The following is an 18484-nucleotide window of genomic DNA, read 5'->3' as shown; positions in this document are numbered from 1 at the left end:
CCCGGCCCCCGCTGCCACTTAAAAGCTTCGGGAGCCGCAGCCGTCGGGTCGCCGCGGCTTTCGCTTTGCGGCCGCGGCTGGGCGGGCGGGAGCGGCGTTCTCGGCGGCCGGTTGTCCTAGCGTCCCGGCTCCGGCTGCGCCGAGGGGCGCTCCTCGTCCAGTCCTCCGCGCTCGTGGATTCCCTCCCGAGGCGCCCGCGCCCCCCGGGCTCCCCGCCTCGGCCACCCCGCGGCCCCGATGCCGAGGCATGGATAGAGCGGCGCTGCGCGCGGCGGCGATGGGGGAGAAGAAGGAGGGCCGCGGCGGGGGGGACGCGGCGGCCGCGGACGGGGGCCCCGGGGCCGCGGCCAGCCGCGCGCTGCAGCAGTGCGGGCAGCTCCAGAAGCTCATCGACATCTCCATCGGCAGCCTGCGCGGGCTGCGTACCAAGTGCTCCGTGTCCAACGACCTCACCCAGCAGGAGATCCGGACCCTGGAGGTAAGGGGGCCGCGCGCCCGGGAAGCGGCCCCCAGCACCTCCCTCGCTGCCCCGGTGCACTCCTTCCCAGATGCATCCTGGAGCTCGGGTCGCCCCTTTGAGGGTTCCCCTCCTTCCTCCACTCGCTGATGCGGCGGCTTGGGGACCCAGGACCAGCTCCTCACCTTGGGCGGGATTTGGGGGGGAGGGGCGGAGTGGGAACTGGGGTGGAGGCTGGAGGCGCCCGTGGGCGGGGTGGGCTGCGCGCGGGCATCCCTTGCTTCCCCATCTCTGCCCCCACCCCATTTCCATTTTGCGGGGCTGCAGGACTCACTCTTCCACTGAGTCACACGCTGGACTTTTCCCTGTATGACTGTGACGAGCAGCCGTGGGCCGGGGTGACGGGGTGTGTGTGTGTGGGGGGGGTCCCCCTGAAGTGTGACCACAGGCCCGCCATTCTCTCCCTCTCTCTTCCCCTCACGCCCCAGACTCCGGCTTGTTCCTTCCTTTCCTCTCCTCCAGGATTTTTGTCTGCCGCTTTTCAAAACGTGTTTGCTGAAACTGCATTTTTACTGTTCAGGCATTTGGTGCTTTCCTTTTGCACAGCCACAGCATTTCACTGCTCAAAATATAATTACCCACCGACTCCCCCACTCCTCCGCACACACTGGATTTTGGTTTAGGGAGGATTGTGCTGGGCCACGATGCCTTTGGTGGGAAGATGACACTATTTAAGGGGTTCTGGAAGAGCGGTCTCCAGTGTAAAGAAGAAATAAGATCTGCAGGCCCTCCTCCCTCAAATTATAGTCGGGAAGTGCAGTATTAAAAGGATTTGGAAGAACCAGTCAAAAGGGTGGTTGGGTTCTCAGAAAGGGGGAGTCTCACCCTCCCCCATGCACAATAGAGGGAAACTAGTGCATTCCCAACTAGCTTTTGTCCAGGGACTGGAAAAGGCTGCGAAATGCCAGGCACCACTTAATTGCTAACCCGATCTTGAAGAAGTGCCTTCTTTCCACCTTGCACTGGCACATCTGGCCTTCGGCAGATCTGGGGCTGTTTTGTTTTATTAGAACCTTAATTTCTCAACCTCCCTGCTCCCCACCCCCCAACCCCTTATTGCTGATTGCCTCCGCCAGCTGTCAGAGGGCCAGCCAGTGATTTTGAGCACACCAGAAGTCGAATCCCTGTTTGATCCAAAATGCTTGAGGGTGACTTCTCTCCTGCAGCTCTGTTTTCTTAAGAGCTGCACAACCGGGGACATTGGGGGCATCTAATCAGTGCTGGCTATTATTCTTTTTGTTCCAGTTGCTATAGCAGTGATGACCAGGGCTTTGCTTAAAAAACAAGCCAACCAACCCCCCCCCCCCCCCAGCTGTCCCTTCTTGCATGCATGCTGCTGTTTTCCAAGTGGTGAGAGAAACTGGTTTCTTGAACATAGCCGAATGTGTTTGCCCAGCAAAGTTCAGTTTTTACACTGACACAATAGGGGGCCTTTGTGGCTTTGTGGGAGGAGGGATCATCGACGGGTAGCATGTGTCTGGTTGGACTGCTGTGTTACTGAGATGAGAGAAAGTTCTCTGTGTGGGCCTCTCTCGGTTGTCCCCATGTCGCTCTGAAGAGCTCCGGCTTCACAGAGTGGATACAGGAGAACCGTTTACTGTTCATTCCCTGGAAACGGTGCCTTGCCCCTCTGACTTCCAGAGTCCTTCATTTTGGCAAAGGTATGGCATCAGGACACCACAAAGCATCCAGCTCTTGAGGTCTCGGGCTGTGTTTATTCAGTGGCCTCCCTCCCAAGGGTTTATTGGAGGATGGTCCCTGGCAGCCAGAAACCCATCCAAAGGCCCAAAGGGGGAATACCCAGCTCCCCGTTCTCTCCACGGTGTGGATTTAGAACCACCCCACTCCCTGAAAAGGCAGGACCTGGTTTGTTTTTTGGGATGGGAATTTAGATCCTCGGAACTGGTTCCCTGAGGCTGTCTCCAGCTAGTTTGAATGAATCTCTTCACCCTGGAGGCCTCAGCCTCCTAACCTGAGCAGGGAGGTTGGAGTGGATCTCTTCAGGCTCTCGTGGCTTGAAATTCGGTGGTTTAGTGAAGGGGCCTCAGTTGGGTTGAATCAAATGTTTGTTAACACATGCCCTGTTTAAAAATAGTCCTAAAACCCAGATTGACCAAACTGATAAAATGGGGGGGGAAGTGTAGTCATCAAAGAATTCTGCTGATAGGGACAGAGTGGTGGACAGCTTTGAGTTCAGGTTTGGGGGGGGGCTGTCTGTGTGATCTTGGGCAAGTCCCATGACTTCTGAACCTCAAGCTTTCCCATCTGTAAAATGAGGATGAGACTGCAGAAACCTGCGGTGTTGCGAGTCTGGAAGTCTGTGCCTTACCACCGAAAGATTCTGCCTACAAACTTTCCCTAGTGAGGGTCCAGTGACATTCATGACCCACGCCACCTGCAGGGGAAGGTACTTTTACAGAGCTGGCTCCTGTTTCCTGGAGGTAGGTGACCCAGGCCAGGAGACAGTCCCACCAGCATGGAGTGAGGTAGACAGGCAGTGGCGATGTCCGCTCTGGATTTCTTTTCTCCTCTGCGGGCTCCTCTCCCATCATATTCCAGGCCAGGGCCCCCAGGGACCGTGCTTGCAACATCGGATTCCTGGCTTTTGAAGAAAGGGGCTGACCAGAGGGCTTGGCTTACGCAACTGCGCCCGACTTCTCCCAGACTGTTAGGAACCCCAGCCCACTCTGGCCTTCGTTCAGTAAGCGCTCGCTGGGAAAAACAGCACGTGGACTGCCCTGGAAGCCTCTGACCTGGGCTCAGCTGCAGGTGGCCGAGATTGCGGGTTGTGGTGATGTGCGGGGATCAGCGTGTCCAGCTGCCCTGTGAGGACTTTCCTCTGCATAGTGGTCCAGTTTGGATTCAAAAGAGTGGAAGGAGGGGGGCCTGGGTGTCTCAGTCGTTAAGCGTCTGCCTTCAGCTCAGGGCGTGATCCCAGGGTTCTGGGATCGAGCCCTGCATCAGGCTCCCTGCTCCACCGGGAGCGCTTGGAGCCTGCTTCTTCCTCTCCCACTCTCCGTGCTTGTGTTCCTTCTCTCGCTGGCTGTCTCTATCTCTGTCGAATAAATAAATAAATAAAATCTTAAAAAACAAAAACAAAAAAAACAAAAGAGTGGAAGGAGCTGGGGTTTAATGTTTGCCTCCTACCTGCCAGCCGGTTTGCTGGACCCTTCTCGGTCTCCTAATATTTCCTGGAAATCCACCAACCTTCACCACACAGTTTTTTCTCTCTAGATGGGGATGGGGGGAGACAAAATCTGAACTCGGAGTCTGAATTTGCAAACAGGAGTTGTGAGGCTACTTCGTCCTAGTGGAAGCTGGTGCCCTATCTTCATCAGACCCTCCTAGGAGGTCGGAGAACTCCGTCCCCCCAGGCAGGATAGAATGTTCCCATTCCCAGGTGTGCTCACATCAGGACACCTGGCTGTCCTCACAGGTGGGCCTGGAGCCCTCGTGCCGGTTCTTTGTGGGCCTTTGTGGGCCACGTCTGTGCTGGGCTCTGGGGAGATAACAGAGCCTCGGGAAGATTCATGTTCAGTGGCATGGTAACTTTGCCCTTGTCTGCTCACCTGCTAGTACTTTTCCAGAAGAGGCCAAGGCATGCCAGGTCTCCTCACCTTGTGCTCTTAGAGAAATCCCTCCTATGCAAGTGACTTGGAGAAAGGAGTCCCCAAAGGATCTTGCCCATGGGCCTTGCTGGGAAGGCGACACCGGGGAGCTGTGGTAGGTACAGGCTGTGTTTTGGCCCCTTCCCTGAGGAGCGGCCTGGGAGCCTCCCCCCCTAGGGGAGGCCCTGCTGCTACTCGGAAGGTCAGTGAGGCTTGCCTTTCATTCAGCTTGATTGTGGGTGACAGAGGTCAGAACCCTGCTGTGAGGAGTACCGCTCCCGTGCCCCCTTCCCCCCAGAACTGCAGGAAAGGAGAGGGGTTCCTTCATCCTCACAGATCAGGCCCTTGGGCCCTGCATGGACATCTGCTCACTGGACACACCTTCAGGTATTACTGGTTTGCCTGCTGAGCTCGCTGTGGCCACCCTGGCAAGGATTCTGAGGCAGGGCGATGCTCTTCGGGACTTCGGGGGACACTTTGAGTCCAGTGGGGAGCCAGGCAGGTGAACTATAGTGCATTCAGTAACTTGGCTTGCTGAGTGCTTAGGGATCAGGAATAATGACCTAATGGTTGGCCAGGCTAGCCTTCTGTTGTGGGAAATATTCCCAGAGTCTTGGTGTCCCAGATTATGTCCCTGGCAGAACTGCGAGCGAAAGCTGGTTTCCCTTTTCCCACCCGCCATTGCCCCAGAGGGGGGCATTTCTCTCCTTCTGCTCCATTGCCAGAGTTTTCAGCCTCCTGCTGGAGGGATGCAGAGATGGGGTACTGTCCCCTTTGGTGTCTCCTTTTGCCTTGGCAATTTTCCCCTGGTGGAACTTGCCACCGGCGTTCCTCAGCAGTGGCCGGGAGAGGGTGCTACAGTTTTCCGAGGCTGGGGAGGCCTGGATAGCCCTGGAGGAGGGCCTCACTGTGGCTTTAGCCCCGAGTTCATGCCAGTGCCAGCAGGTGGCTAGTTTGCTGCCTGGGGACAATAATGGGAAGGCCTTCTTCCCCTCTGGGCTGGCCCTACCTTCAGGGGGGCTGCATTCCCCACCACAAGTATTCTGGACCTGCCTGCTGGCTGTGGTCTGGAGAGGGACTGCAAAGGCCCTGGTCCTCGGTGACCGTGTCTGTGGTCATGGGAGGACGTAGGGAATCGCCTGCCTGCACCGTGAGGGGGACACAGAACAGAAGCAGTCTTGGTCCCCTGTTCTGGGTCAGGCACTCTGCTGGGCTCCTGTATTGCCTCAGGAGGGTTTATTCTCATTTTGCAAATGAAGACTTTGCGGCTCAGAGGCCTCGGGAGGCTGAGTGAGTGAGCAGGCGGCCGTCCTGGGTTGCCTGGTCTTCAGAACCTACATTCTGAACCTTGCAGCGGCCTCTCTCTCGGAAACGCTGGCCATTCTGATGGGGATCAGAGCTGCTAAGCCCCGGGAAGTGGCCAGTGGAAAAAAAAAAAAGGGAGCCCAGGGGTGTTTGTTCGGTCCCGATGACTGGGCCTACTGGTGGCCACCCCAGGCTGTGTGGCCTCTGAGGTGGGCTGGGGGCCGCTTCCCTAAAGTGCAGCCTGGCACATCCTCAAAGACGGGTCTGTGCTGGTGTCACCCCGAGAAACGAGAAGCTGCCTAGAGATCAGCTTGCTCATAATTTTTTAAATGGATACCTGCCTTATTCTTCCTGAATAATCCCTCTGATGTGCAGTATATTTTTCAGCTTTCTACTTTTTGCAAAAATATTTCAGAAATACACATAATGGTCTGTGGTCAGTGTAAAGAAGAAAATACGGATGAACAGAAGGGAAAAAAACACCCATGATGGCCCCTCTCAGATCTGGTTAATTCTACTAACATTCGGCTGTATATTCTTGCAGCGTCTCTGCCGTCTGCATTTGCATACAGACACACGCGGGTGTATTCGTGGAGCTGACCACGCACCTTGCTTTATAGTGCGAGATCTTCTCCCTACCAGTACACACAGATACACAGCGTCACTGTCGGTGGCTGCATGGTGGGGTCATACCGTCGACTCATCGAACCAGCCCTCCCAGTGTTGGCCTTTCAGGCAGTTTTCAAGTCTTGCTGTTATAAATCCTGCTGCAGAGAGGCTCTTCCTAGAAGTAGAATTTGCTGGCTTCAGGTATAGGGACACATGCAGTCCTAATCCTATTCTTTAAAATCTTGAGGGCGTGGGGGCGCCTGGGTGGCTCAGTGGGTTAAGCGTCTGCCTTTGGCGCAGGTCATGATCCCAGGGTCCTAGGATCGAGTCCCGCAAGGGGCTCCCTGCTCAGCGGGGAGTCTGTTTTCTCCCTCTGCCCCTCCCCACTGCTCATGTGCGTTCTCATGCTCTCTCTCTCTCTCATGCTCTGTCTCTTAAATAAATAAAATCTAAGAAAGAAAATCTTTGGGGCGTGATATATTGCCCCTTCCCCAGCATGAATGGCAGGATTTATAAATGGCACCCTTGATGCTTTTTTCCGTTTGCCAGTGCGTTTACAACCACGGTGAGGTCGAGGACGATGAACAGGAGACAGGAAGGACATGTCCCCAAGGTGGAGGTACCGGGTTCTGTGTCGGTGGTGATGGCTTCTAGGTTTGCAGCTGCTGTGGCTGAGGGTCTGGGGTATGTGTCGAGGATTGTGGATTCTAGTTCTGTAGTTGCCTGCAGCAGCAAAGTTGGGAGGGGGCTTGGGCCGACCTGTTAGAAGAGGGAACGTTCCTTGATGCAAGACTGCGGAGGGGATGCTGGGTGTCAGGTCTTGCTGTGTCCAGGGACTGGGGGCCTCTGTGCGGGGAGGTCTTTATCCCCGGGAGCTCATGAAAGGCAAATCACTGAGCTGGAGCCTCGTGTTCCTCACCAGCCACAAATACTGATCAGATAGATAGCTCTTTGGGGTGTCTTGGCAAGAGGGTTTCAAAGGATCTTGAGCTTTCCATCGGGTCCAGCCTTGTCATCTTGCAGGCGACTTGAAGGCCTGAGGGGGAAGTGACTTGGCAGGAATCCCTATGAGAGAATTAACCTTGTTGAAGGGTGGAGGAGGGACCAAGCCCTGGGCTAGGATTCAGAGCTGAGGAGGGGCTGTCTAGACTGATGGCAGCAGCCTGCTTTCTCACGCTGCCTGCTTTCTCACCGTCCCATGCCGCTGGGGTCCTTGCCTCCAGGAATTTCTTGCAAGAGCAGGCAGATGGGTTTGCCTTCCCAGCCCCAATCTCTGTGCCCTGGGGGTCCTGGGCAGTGGAGAGATTCTTGGGGAGCAGCTTGGGGTATCCTGTGGGTGGGCCCTTTTTTTCAAAACCAGTCTAGCCAATGGGCTGGCTCAGTCAGAATGGGCTCTCTGACTCTTTGAACCTGTGTACTTTCAAGGGCTTCTCATCCTTCCACTGAAAGATCCCCTGGGACTGGGGTGTGCGTGAACTTTTACTCCTGCAGGACCTGCTGTTTGTCTTAAATTTGTACAGATGTTGCATTATCTGCCACGATACATTGTTGTTGGTTTTAAGGTCAAGGTAACATTATAAATTATTTGCTAACACTTCCAGAAGATACAGCCTTATAATCCAATGTCTTTTGTGTCCATCTTGGCTTTCTGCCGTATTGTAGACCCCAGGTAGAGACGCAGAGGGTCAGATGCTGGGATCAGAAATGCTTTGTCATTTGTTCCTAGGCATGACTGTCTCTCATCTGCATTGAAAAAGCCTCAGTTCGAGCTGCGGCCACATAGAAAACCTATATATTTACCTGCGTCTGTATTCCTCTGCCATTCTGGCCTTGGTGGGCAGCAGTGTGTTTTAACTGGGCAGATTGCCTTTCAAAATAATGGAGCTGAAGTATCCTGTTTGCTTGCCATTTTTCTCCCCTTTTCATTTTTCACCCACAGAATAATTGCAAGAATGAATTAAGAATTGTGTTTAAAATTAAAAAAAAAAAAGAGGGGGCAAGAAAGCATACTGCAATCCATGGAAAGACCAGCTATGGTTAGGAAAAATAACTTTTTGCATAGAATAAACCACAGCCTCCAACCTGTAACATTGATGAGGGTTTTGCTTTTGTGGTGAGATAAACTGCTTCTTGAGCGGTGGGGTTTCTTCAGCATGGCACCCGCAGCTTTTGAGTCCCAAGTTAGCCAGTGAATTTGGGTTGGGTTTGGGCAAAGATGAGCAGCACTGGCTTTATTCATGGTGCATTCGGAGTTTTTGTTGGCTGGGAAAAAAGTTACAGTCATATTTAAAAAAGTGACTTGAGTGTTCTCCGTCATTGGGCACTGTCTTGAGAGCCTCCTCCCTCAGTCTGGGGCCCTTGAAAGGGCTTAATGCAGCTTTTCCCATAATGTACCTGTGAAAGAGGCCATCTGGTGGTTAAGAATGCACCACATAAGCCCCCTCCCTCCTGGAGATTCCTGAAGATGATTAGTGTTTTAAAGGCTCTGAGAAGTCCTGCAGCAAGTATTCCCAAACTTATTATTTATCCAGGGATCTTTATTCCACGGAACATAGTTGGGAAAATACTTCCTTAAGCCATGAACAGGGAAAGAGGCAAGAAAATGGAGACTTAGTTTCAGCTAATCTTTATGTTTTTATGATGCTGGGGTCCCATTTGAGATTCTGGTTTAAATCAGGTGGGTTGAGGAGAAGTTGGTGACTCCCAAGACTTACCAAGCTGTATGGGGTTGCCTTTTATCAAGGGAGGTGCTTTACAAAGAGAGGCAGAGTCTGTTGTTGGTACCATGCCAGCACTTAAAGACACATTTCACCTAATCCTTCCAACTAGGTGAGGAAAGGAGGTCCAGAGAGGCCTGGGTGCCCCACATGCCAGTTAGCCTGGTGTCAAGGGCATGCTCTCTCAGGGTCTACCAGGAACCTCAGGACCTTGCTGGTGGGCAGAAAACAATCCGAGAGCCATGCAGATGGCTGTGGGTGTGTTTGAGCCTGGGGCTGCTGAGGGCAGGGGAAGGGCTGGGCTGCAGACAAGGAATGCTTTTTAAAACAAAAAAGGAAATGCTGGCTCAGAATGGAAAGGAAAGGAAGCAGCTTCCTGTTGCTCGTGCTGGCTTTTTGAAAGGAGGAGCTCTCTCTAGCCCCTTGGCCAATGGAGGCCTGGGTCTGCTGGGGCCACTCTAGGTCTGCTGGACACGCTGCTCTCACACACTGCCTGAGGTCTCAGAAGTGGAGGGTTAGTTTCACCCTTTTTCATTTTCTCCGGATTACTGATCAAATGGATAAATGGTTTCTGAATGACTATCCCTGCGTGTCACAAAATGGATGTATCCTAACAGCTGACTTTCTCTGCAAGCTTACTTCATGCCTGGCCCCCCTGTTAGGAGTTTTCTGTGCCATTTACTGCCCCCAGCAACCTTGTGAGGAAGGTCCTATTGTTATCCCCATTTTACAGAGGAAGAAACGGAGGTACAGAGAGGTTAAGTGACTTGCCCAAAGGCACACGGCTAAGGAGAGACCAAGCTGTGACTTAAACGTGGACAGTCTTAATGACCTGCTTGGATGCCTGCCTTACATTTGCAAACTGCTCTCTCTTCGTCCTGAAAAACCTGTTGGCATGGAATAATTTTTTAAGACTCTGGTGGCCTTTGTCCAGGATCCAAGGGCAGCCCCAAAGCCTCGGCCAGGCCCTGGTGATTTTTAGATGAAATGCCTGGGTTTGAGTTTACATGTTTTTGAAAACTCTATTATGGAAATGTTCAAACATGCACAAAAGTAGAGAGAATGGTAGGATGAACCCCCACACAGCAATCCCCCATTTTCAGTAATAACCAGCTCTAGCCAGTCTTGGGTCATCTATGGCATTTGCCCTCTGAGTAAGCCTGGCGTTGGGAGTGGTGGCTCTGGGCGGTTGGCCTTAAGGAAGCAGAGTGACTCAGGGAGGTCTTCAGGTCCAGCCCTCTGCCTCCGAGCAGAGCTGTACCTACCCCAGCAGGCAGATGGAATCGCTATACTTTTCCCCATGAAATGACTGTCTCTGTTTCCTCTGGAAGCTTGCCCCGGTTTCTGGTAGCCCACACGGTGCAGGGAGGCCATGCCACCAGCTAAGCCAAATCTCCGGCCTGCACCTGACACCTGTTCTCAGACGATGGAGTCCAGGAATGGTGCATTGCCTTCCTTAGTCCCACTGCCCTGCTATGGGCCACCAGAGCCCGTGGTCACACTGTGGCGGTCCTGATTTCCAGTCCACTCATCTCCCTGGTTCTAGTATCTCCCCTTCGGTTTTTCCTCTTGCTTTATCCACATACCATGAGATGTGTGTATTTCAGCCAGCATTTACTATTATTTTTTAAAAGATTTTATTTATTCGTTTGACAGAGAGAGAGAGCCCAAGTAGGCAGAGCACAGGCAGAGGGAGAGGGAGAAGCAGGCTCCCTGCTGAGCAGAGAGCCTGATGCAGGGCTGGATCCCAGAACCCTGGGATCATGACCTGAGCCGAAGGCAGACGCTTAACCGCATGAGCCACCCAGGCACCTCTGGATTTAATACATTTTAACCTCCTCTCAGCACTGTTCTAAAACATGTTTCCATAATTCTTTCTTTTCCTTTCGGTCATTTTAATTGCTGCATGATATTCCATCCAGCGAACATGCCGTAATTTGCCAAAGCATTTCCCTTATTATTGGACATTTCGGTTGTTTCCAGATTTATGCTATTATAAACAATGTGACTGTAATCATCTTTGTACAGATGCCTCTTTATTTTTATTCCAATTCTGAATTCATTTCCTTGGGATAATTCCCAGGAATGGAATTATTGGGTCAAAGAGCATGGATCTTTTTCGTGGTGGGAATTGCTAAGCTGTTCTCCATTTTATGCTTTTCAAATGATAGCTATCTTAAAAAAATCGTATTCCTAGGTAAATATCTTGGTTGGTTTTTTTTTTCCCCCCCAATCTTCTTGGCCTCTGTTCTTCTCCCCCACTTTTTCTTTATGTTTATTTTTTGGCCTTGTTAAATCATTCCCCACCTTTCTGTCTTCTATTAAAAAAAAAAAAAAAAAACCAAACCAAACCAAACAGGTATAATTGACAAGTAAGGCTGTCATATATTTGAAGTGTGGAAGTCTTTCCCCATCCTGAATTTGCTATTTATTTCTCTCTTCTGTCGATTGATTGAGTGATTACTGAGCATCTCCTATATGCCAGGCAGTGTTTTAGGCCCTAAAAAGAAGTACTGAGAAGACGGAGCCGTTCCTTTAGTGGAAAGAGAAAGATCCAGGCCAGCACACAGGGAAGGGGGCCTAGGAGAAAGGAAAGGAGCCTGAAAGGGTGAGAGTGACGGGGGCCGGGAGGAGGCTGCTGCTTTAGCTTTGGTGGCCAGGAAAGGCCTCCTTCCCGGAGGTGATGTTTGAGCTGAGTCTTGGACAGATGAGAAAGCAGCAGCCTTATGAAAACCTGGGAGAAGAGTGTTCTAGGCGGAGGGACCAACTTGTGGAAGAGCCCTGAGGCAGAAATGAGCCTGGTGTTTTCAAAGACGGGAAAGGAGGCCAGTGTGCCGAGAGGTCAGTGGGATATGGTGGCCCATGGGACCCTGGTTGGCCGTGAGTGATGCGCCGTGAGGTCAGGGATGTAGACAGGAGTTTGGGACTGTTTCCCTACCATCGGGCCGTGGTAGAGAAGTCTTGTACTAACTTAGCAGGTAATTGTTGCCCCCCCAGTTATGTGCCGGGCACTGTTCTGGGATATCAGAGTAAATAAGAAAGTCGGCTTCACAGAGGAGTTTGTAAATGAGTAAACCACTGGAAGGTGCTGGTGAGGGTGTGAATGAAAGCCCGTCGGGCCGCATAGTGACTTATCTCTGCATCCTGAGGTGTGCAGGGACTTGGGAAATGTTTCTTGATTTGAACCAAGCTGTGCTCTGTGCCACCAGCCTTCACCATGCTAACTGAAACTCAGTTCTCTCCTGTAAGGCCTGGCAGCCACAGCCTGCCAAGTTGGGGGGTTGGGGGGGGGACCCTGGGCCTCTTGCAGGGAAGGGGCCCTGAGAACTGAGATTGCCAGCTCAGAAGTGGGGCTGCTGATACCAGGTATGAGTATCTAGGTGCCACTTATGGGAAACAAGGCTGAGAAATAGACTCGGGAAACCCCCTTCTTGCTGAACTGCTTTGCCCGGCCCCATCCTTCCCAGACCAGGGACTCTGACTTGTGAGTCTTTTTGGGAATATAGACTAGAGGGCACTGTGCTTTTCAAGGTTTTTTTTTTTTTTTTTTAAGGTTTTATTTATTTATTTAACAGAGGGAGATGGCGAGAGACGGAACACAAGCTACCCTTGCTTGAGAGGGAGAAGCAGGCTTCCCACTGAGCAGAGCCCAATGCGGGGCTCGATCCCAGGACCCTGGGATCAGGACCTGAGCTGGAGGCAGACGTTTAACGGCTGAGCCACCCAGGCGCCCCAAGGTTTTCTTCCCTTAGAGTAGAGCGAAGAGATGGGGAGGGGTGAGGTCTGAGCAGATGGTCCAAGATACTCAACCTCGGGGCAGCCTAGAATGTATTCACCTAGTGAGCTGTGACCCTGTGGCAGTTCCAGGAACTGGGCCTGTGGAAGCTGTTGGCTGCCATTTTGTTTGGAGCAAGCTAGATGACACGTAAGCTAGAGGGTGCTCTGATAGCATTGAGTTGGGGATCAGATTTGACCAGCTCCTTGGGTTTCTAGTCTATGAGTTTATTGCCAAATGGGAAGGGAAGGCCAGATCCTAGGAATATGGTATCTTGGGCTCCCCATGTCCTCCTCCCTCAGTTATAGCTAACCAGAGGCAATCTTGCCCAACTTTAACAAATCAAGCTTTTTACAGATGTTCTTTCCATGATCTCCTCAGTAAGGATAGCTTTACTAGCCCACTTGGTGGATGAGGAAATAAGGCCCAAAGTCACATGGTAATTGGTGGACCTGGCGTTCAAATCTAGAATTGTCCTAGTTCATATTCATGTTCATTTCTCTGCACCCCTCAGAAATCTGCTTGATCTGGGTCTTGTCTGGAGCAGAGAGGTCAGAAAAGGCTTTGGTAACACTCAGCGTTTTGGAAGAACGCTAGGTGGAAAAAGGTTTGAAAATCTCTCCTTTTCCACTGGGTTTGAACGGGATGACCTCAAAGTTGTGAAGAAGTGGAGATGTGCAGGTGACCATTTGCAGCAGAAAGGAGGCACAGTGGGAGGTGATGGCTCCGTGTGGGGAAGGAAGCTGGGGAGAGTAGCATCCTTGTGTGGGGGAGGGGCGGGGAGGCGTGTTCAGAGCCAAGGCTTTTATCTGACTCCATCTCAAAGAGCCTGGCTTTTGGTGTAGAGCGCTCTGGTTAGAAAGGCAACCAAGTGGGTCGCACTTGGGTCTGGTGCGGGCACAGTTGTGTCTCAAATGTTGGTGGTGAATTTTAGGAGAAAGAAGGTAAGTCCCTGGGGAGATTTCCTGTGGTGGCTCTGACGCGCCCCGGCCCCAGGGGACAGAACAGCGAGGAAGAATCCATCAACGAATGGAAACTTGTCTCTTCAGGGGACAGGAAACTTTATATGTGTGGTTGGTCTGGTGGTTTACGAGGAGAGGTGAGCAGTAGAGACAAAGCCCTGGGCCAGTCTTGCAACTGCATCTTTGACAATGTTGAGAGTTTTAGGAAGTAGTTTAAAAAAAAAAAAGTAAAAAGAAACCAAAAGCCAAAGATGTCGTTTCATCCCCATACCTGTGAGCGGTTGGCCACGTGGGCTCCGATTGCCACGTGACTAGTGGAAACCTGACTAGTGGAAACCTGTTGGTTCGCACCCTCCCCCACCTTTGGTCCCTAAATCAGAGGGGGCTTCTGACTATTCTTAGAAAGAGACTTAGGTGGCCTCAGATGACCAGACCTTGTCTTGGGCATCTCACAGCTTAAACTAAACTTCCTTTCAGGCCCTGTTTGGTTTAAGCAGTTTCCTGGTCTGGCAGGATTTGTTTTCTTAGCACCCTGCTTGTCAAAGCCCCAATCCCACTTGTCACAGCTAACTGGCCTCTGTCACCCTGTGGCTGCCAAACTAGCCTGGGTTTGCGTTCCGAAAGTCACACTTGCTGTTCTCCTGAGGAAGTGGAATGGGGCTGGGCTCCTGGGGTCCACTGCCTGGGCTCCCCACTCCTGCCTCCTCTTCCCCATTTTAATCACAGGGTGGATTTTCTCTCTCTTTTTTTTAAATAAATTCTGCCTCTGACATGGTGCTAGAACTCATGACCCCAAGCTCAAGACTTGCCTGCTCTGACTGAGCCAGCCAGGCCCCCACAGGCGGGATTCTCGGTCTTGTTCTGGAAGGCTCTGCTAGGCAATACAGGGCTGTTCTGTATTTGGATAAGAGGCCGGGAGGGTAAGCAGCACCTGGTAGGAAGGAGCACCGATTCTGGGCACTGGACAGCGTGGGTTCGAGCCCCATGCCCTTGCTGGCTGGCTGTGCATCTTTGGGCAAGTTGCAGAACCTGTCTGAGCAACAGTTTCCTCATCTGTAAAATGGGGATTATAATAGGATTGTGGTTCATAGTAAGCGGGATGAGCCGTGGTAGCTATAATGCCTGGCACCGAGTAAGAACCTTTTTATATTTGTTTTTTCAACAAGTATTTAATTAGTGGGTGGGGCCCCCACTGTGGGCTGGGCACTATTCTAAACTTGGGGAAATAACAGTTAACAAAATGGACAAAAATACCAGCTTCGTAGAACTTCGGTTTTGGTGTTGGGAGATGGTAAGGTGGTAAGCGAGTTAGTAAAATAGATTGATAAATTGTGACCATGCTGTGGAAACAGTGAGAGCAAGGAAGAATACCAGGGGCGAGGCGTGGTATAATTTTTTTTCTTTTTAAGATTTTATCCACTTAGAGAGTGCGTGCACGCGTGTGAGCACTGAAGGGAGGAGCAGAGGGAGAGGGGCAAGCCAACTTCGGGCTGAGGGCAGAGCCTGATGTGGGGCTCGGTCCCACGACCTTGAGATCATGACCTGAGCTGAAACCAAGAGTCAGACGCTTAACCGACTGAGCCCCCCAGGTGCCCCAAGGGGTGGTATAATTTTAAGTGATGGGTCAGATAGTTTTGCAGAAAAGGTAATATTTGAATAAAGACCTCGAAAAGGTAGAGAGGGACATCACGGGGATATACCAGGGAAAGAGCTTTGGAAGCCGAGCACGGCCAGGGCAGAGGCCCAAGGGAGTGAGTTGGAAGTCCTGACGCGCCTCCAGCTGGTCCCCTGGGCGACTCAGAGGCTGGTGCCGCGCTCGGGGGAGCCCGGAGCCTGGCAGCGAGGAGGATGGAGTGATGAGAAGGGAAGGTTATGAGGGGTACCAGGGCTACAAGTGGCTCGTCAGCGGTCTCACGTCCAGCCTGTAGAATCCTCTCGGGATTTTGGAAGTTAGCCCTCATTTCTTACTACGAAATGGAGTTTGGGGGTCGTATACGCACTAAGCCTGCTCCCAGAATCTCTGTTGCTGACTTACTGGAAGCATACTGGGAAGCGGGTCCTGGTTCTGACTGTGAGGGGGGGCAAGCTGCAGCGGCTTGTGTTAGTCCTGTGAGCCTCCGGGCAGGAATTTCTCTCCTCCTCTGTTAACACCGGGACAACAGATACTCTTTGACTCCATTTATCCCTGCAAGGGAGCTTATTCTAAGGCATTCACTCCGCAGGAAAGAAATGCAACATTTATGAGGTTATGTGCATTATCTCTAATACAAAAAACCCCAACAGAACAGATGTCTAGCGGCGAAAGGATAGTTAAGCATACCCGAGGAGAGCACACGATGGCTTATTAGGTGCGCGGCTGTTCTTAGGAAGACAGGGTGGCCACACAACCATATTTATATTACATTAAGTGGAAATACACAGAATGCAAAACTGCATGTGTGCCGTGTTTGTAGTTATATAAATATGCAAAAATATATCTGCCCGTGGAAAAAATCTAGAAGAGAAATGTATTGCGTGTGTGGGGAACTGTTTTTGGAAAAATATCTAGGTGCCATTTCTTTGATTATCATTATTATTTTCATTCATTCATTTATTAAGGTAAAGAATGTTTGAGTGCCTGCCACCCTTGAGGTGTGAGCTGGGGCTCAGACACGGTGGCGGACCTGAGCCCCCTGGCCTGAGGTCCCACTTTTCTCAGCCCCCTTCCCTTCTCAGTGCCCCGGGACTGAAGGCTAGCCACATGGTGAGACGCAGAGCTCCGACCTGCTGGAGTAGAAATGAGTCTTGGTCCTGCAGCTTTTCTCCAGGGTGTTCAGACCCTTGTCGAGCTGGTCCTGGATTTGGCTGAGAAGCAGAGAAGTTTCCAGAGCTGCCACCCCTCCTGAGGGTAGTGCACTATTCCCAGCAAGCAGTCCTGTGGGAGCAGAGCCTGCCTGGCACTGAGAAGGCTTCCCGGGTTTTGGGTGCCTGGCCTGAGCCACGCTGGGGGCCCCCAGTCAGCACCCCTGTGCTTGTGACCATGAGGCCATCTGTGTGAGGGGCTGTCAGAGAAAGGAGAACCGCTGCTGTGGGCTCCGTCTCTGGGTGCCAAACACTCAGGAGCTAGACCTTGCCTGTGACACGGTCCCGGGAAGCTGGTGGTTGGCTCAGAGAGATCTTGTGAAGATGTTGGACAACCACTTACGGTGCTTGCTGCCCATACTCTGAATAAAGTGCTCTGGGTGTTTGGACGATGGATGGGGGTGATGAGGAGGACATTATGACAGAAGCAAACATGGAATGCTCTCGATTCTGGGCTCTTGGCTGGCACCCAGAATACCACACCCCACCAGTCTTTCCAGCCGCTCTGGGAGGTGGGTGAGTTCTCACCACTGTGGCACAGGAGGGAACAGAGGCCCAGAGAGCTGGGTTAGCCTCCTGACGTCACACCAATGGGGACAGAGGAGAGATCCAAGTCAGGATCTGGCTGACTGCAGAGCCCACGCCTTTGCATTTTCTGTGTCACAGCACGCTTTGGCTTCACAGAGACAAGTGTCACCAGTGGACCCCTCTCTGCCTCCCACTTCCACTCCCTGTCCGTCCATCCCAAAATGCCATTGCCTGTCTCCTTGGCAGCCCCTCCACTCGGCATACCACATGCTTCCGGGACAGCCTTCTTTAAGAAGTGTGATTAGAGCCCTTCTGTGTTAAGGAAAGGATTTCCTGTCTCTTTAAGGACAAAGACTTTGTGTGACCTCTTCATCCAGAAGTTTTAGGGCCCTAGTACAGTGCTTGGTACATGGCAAGTGCTGAGTAATTAAATGAGGATGTATTGTAATCAGTGCTAAATTAATCTCACTGCATTCCTAAAGAAATAATGTGCATCAATAATAATAATAATAATAATAATAATAATAATAATAATATGAATCAATGCAGAAGGCCTTCCAGTGCAGAAGTTGGGAAAACGGTCTCTGGAATCAGACCCAGACAGCCTGGGTTTGAATCGTGTGTGTGCCGCTGCCTGCTCCTAACCTTGGTGAAGTTGTTATTTCTCTGGGTCTCAGTTTGCCCATCTGTATGATGGGGGCAGTCCTAGTACGGTTAGGGCTGCCGTGAGGATCGAGTGTGTAAATGCGTAAAGCGTGTGGAGCACATCTTTGTGACAGTGAGCACTGCATGAACACGAATTATTGTTCTTTATCGTTTCTGTTATTGTCACACACAAGGTTAAGCAGAGCTGGACTTCTAGGGAGACTACCACATCCCGGGTGTGGATTCTTACCCCACCTCTGGCTGCAGAGCCCCGGTCAATGCCACCCGACCGCCCTGCTGGTTCTCCGCCCCTGTCCTAGGGCTCTGCTGGTAGAGTGGGTGTGAAGCTTATTTCCCCAGGAAGACTGGATACACCTCGGGGTGGGGGTGGGGGGAAGGCTGGGGCAGAGCCAGGCCTGAGTCCAAGCTGTGTCACTTCGTGAGCCTGGATGGGCCCTCTCAGCTTCAGGGAACCTAGTTCCTAACCTGGGAAGTGAGGACAGTCGTCCGTACTCCATGGGTCATTACTGGGATGATGAGAATAGGATCTGTGCTGTAAGACACGGCATTGCAGGCACTCAGCCCATGTGCCTCCCTCATCCTGGAGGGTGAGGGCCACCCTCAAACCTGTGTGAGTCCCCCAAGCCTGTACCAGTGAGGAGACCATGGCATGCATCCCCTAGACCCTGTGCCAGCGAGCGAGGGCTGTGGGTGCAGCACTGAGGCTGAGTGCACCTCTCCTCCTCACCCCCCTGCCTTGTCTCTGCTCTTCCTTTTGTTCCTTCTGGGGCAGCTGCTGCAGGGTGAGGAAGGTGTCCTCCCAGTGCAGGTGACAGACGGGCCACTGGGAGCCTCCGTGGCCCTCACCCTGCTCTCCCTGCTCAGACCCCAGGCCCCTCCTTTCCCGTCAAGCACCCTTGGATGCTTGGGAGTGGCAGACACTTGGATTGTGGTTCAGGCTTCCCTTCGGAGGTGGC

The 18484-nt window shown here is 52.2% G+C and overlaps 1 protein-coding gene across 5 annotated transcripts in view; it reads left to right on the top strand.

Annotated features, from left to right (window-relative positions):
• Window positions 1–8: 8 nt before the first annotated feature.
• Window positions 9–18484, top strand: part of KSR1 (kinase suppressor of ras 1) — a 149315-nt gene continuing 130839 nt past the window's right edge. For 3 of the 5 annotated variants that reach the window (XR_004619929.1, XM_034641848.1, XM_034641850.1), the window contains exon 1: window positions 10–478. Coding sequence is in view for 4 of the 5 variants with exons in the window: in XM_034641848.1 (XP_034497739.1) it covers window positions 248–478 (231 nt within the window). In the remaining variant the exon portion in view is untranslated. Of the gene's footprint in view, window positions 479–18484 lie in introns of all 5 variants that reach the window. The other 2 variants (XM_019803315.2, XM_034641849.1) reach the window with 2 other exon arrangements.

Source organism: Ailuropoda melanoleuca, chromosome 13, assembly GCF_002007445.2.
Source record: "Ailuropoda melanoleuca isolate Jingjing chromosome 13, ASM200744v2, whole genome shotgun sequence".
Classification (NCBI taxonomy): Eukaryota; Metazoa; Chordata; class Mammalia; order Carnivora; family Ursidae; genus Ailuropoda; species Ailuropoda melanoleuca.
The sequence above is the reverse complement of the archived record's forward strand: the minus strand, read 5'-3'. Positions and strand labels throughout refer to the sequence as shown.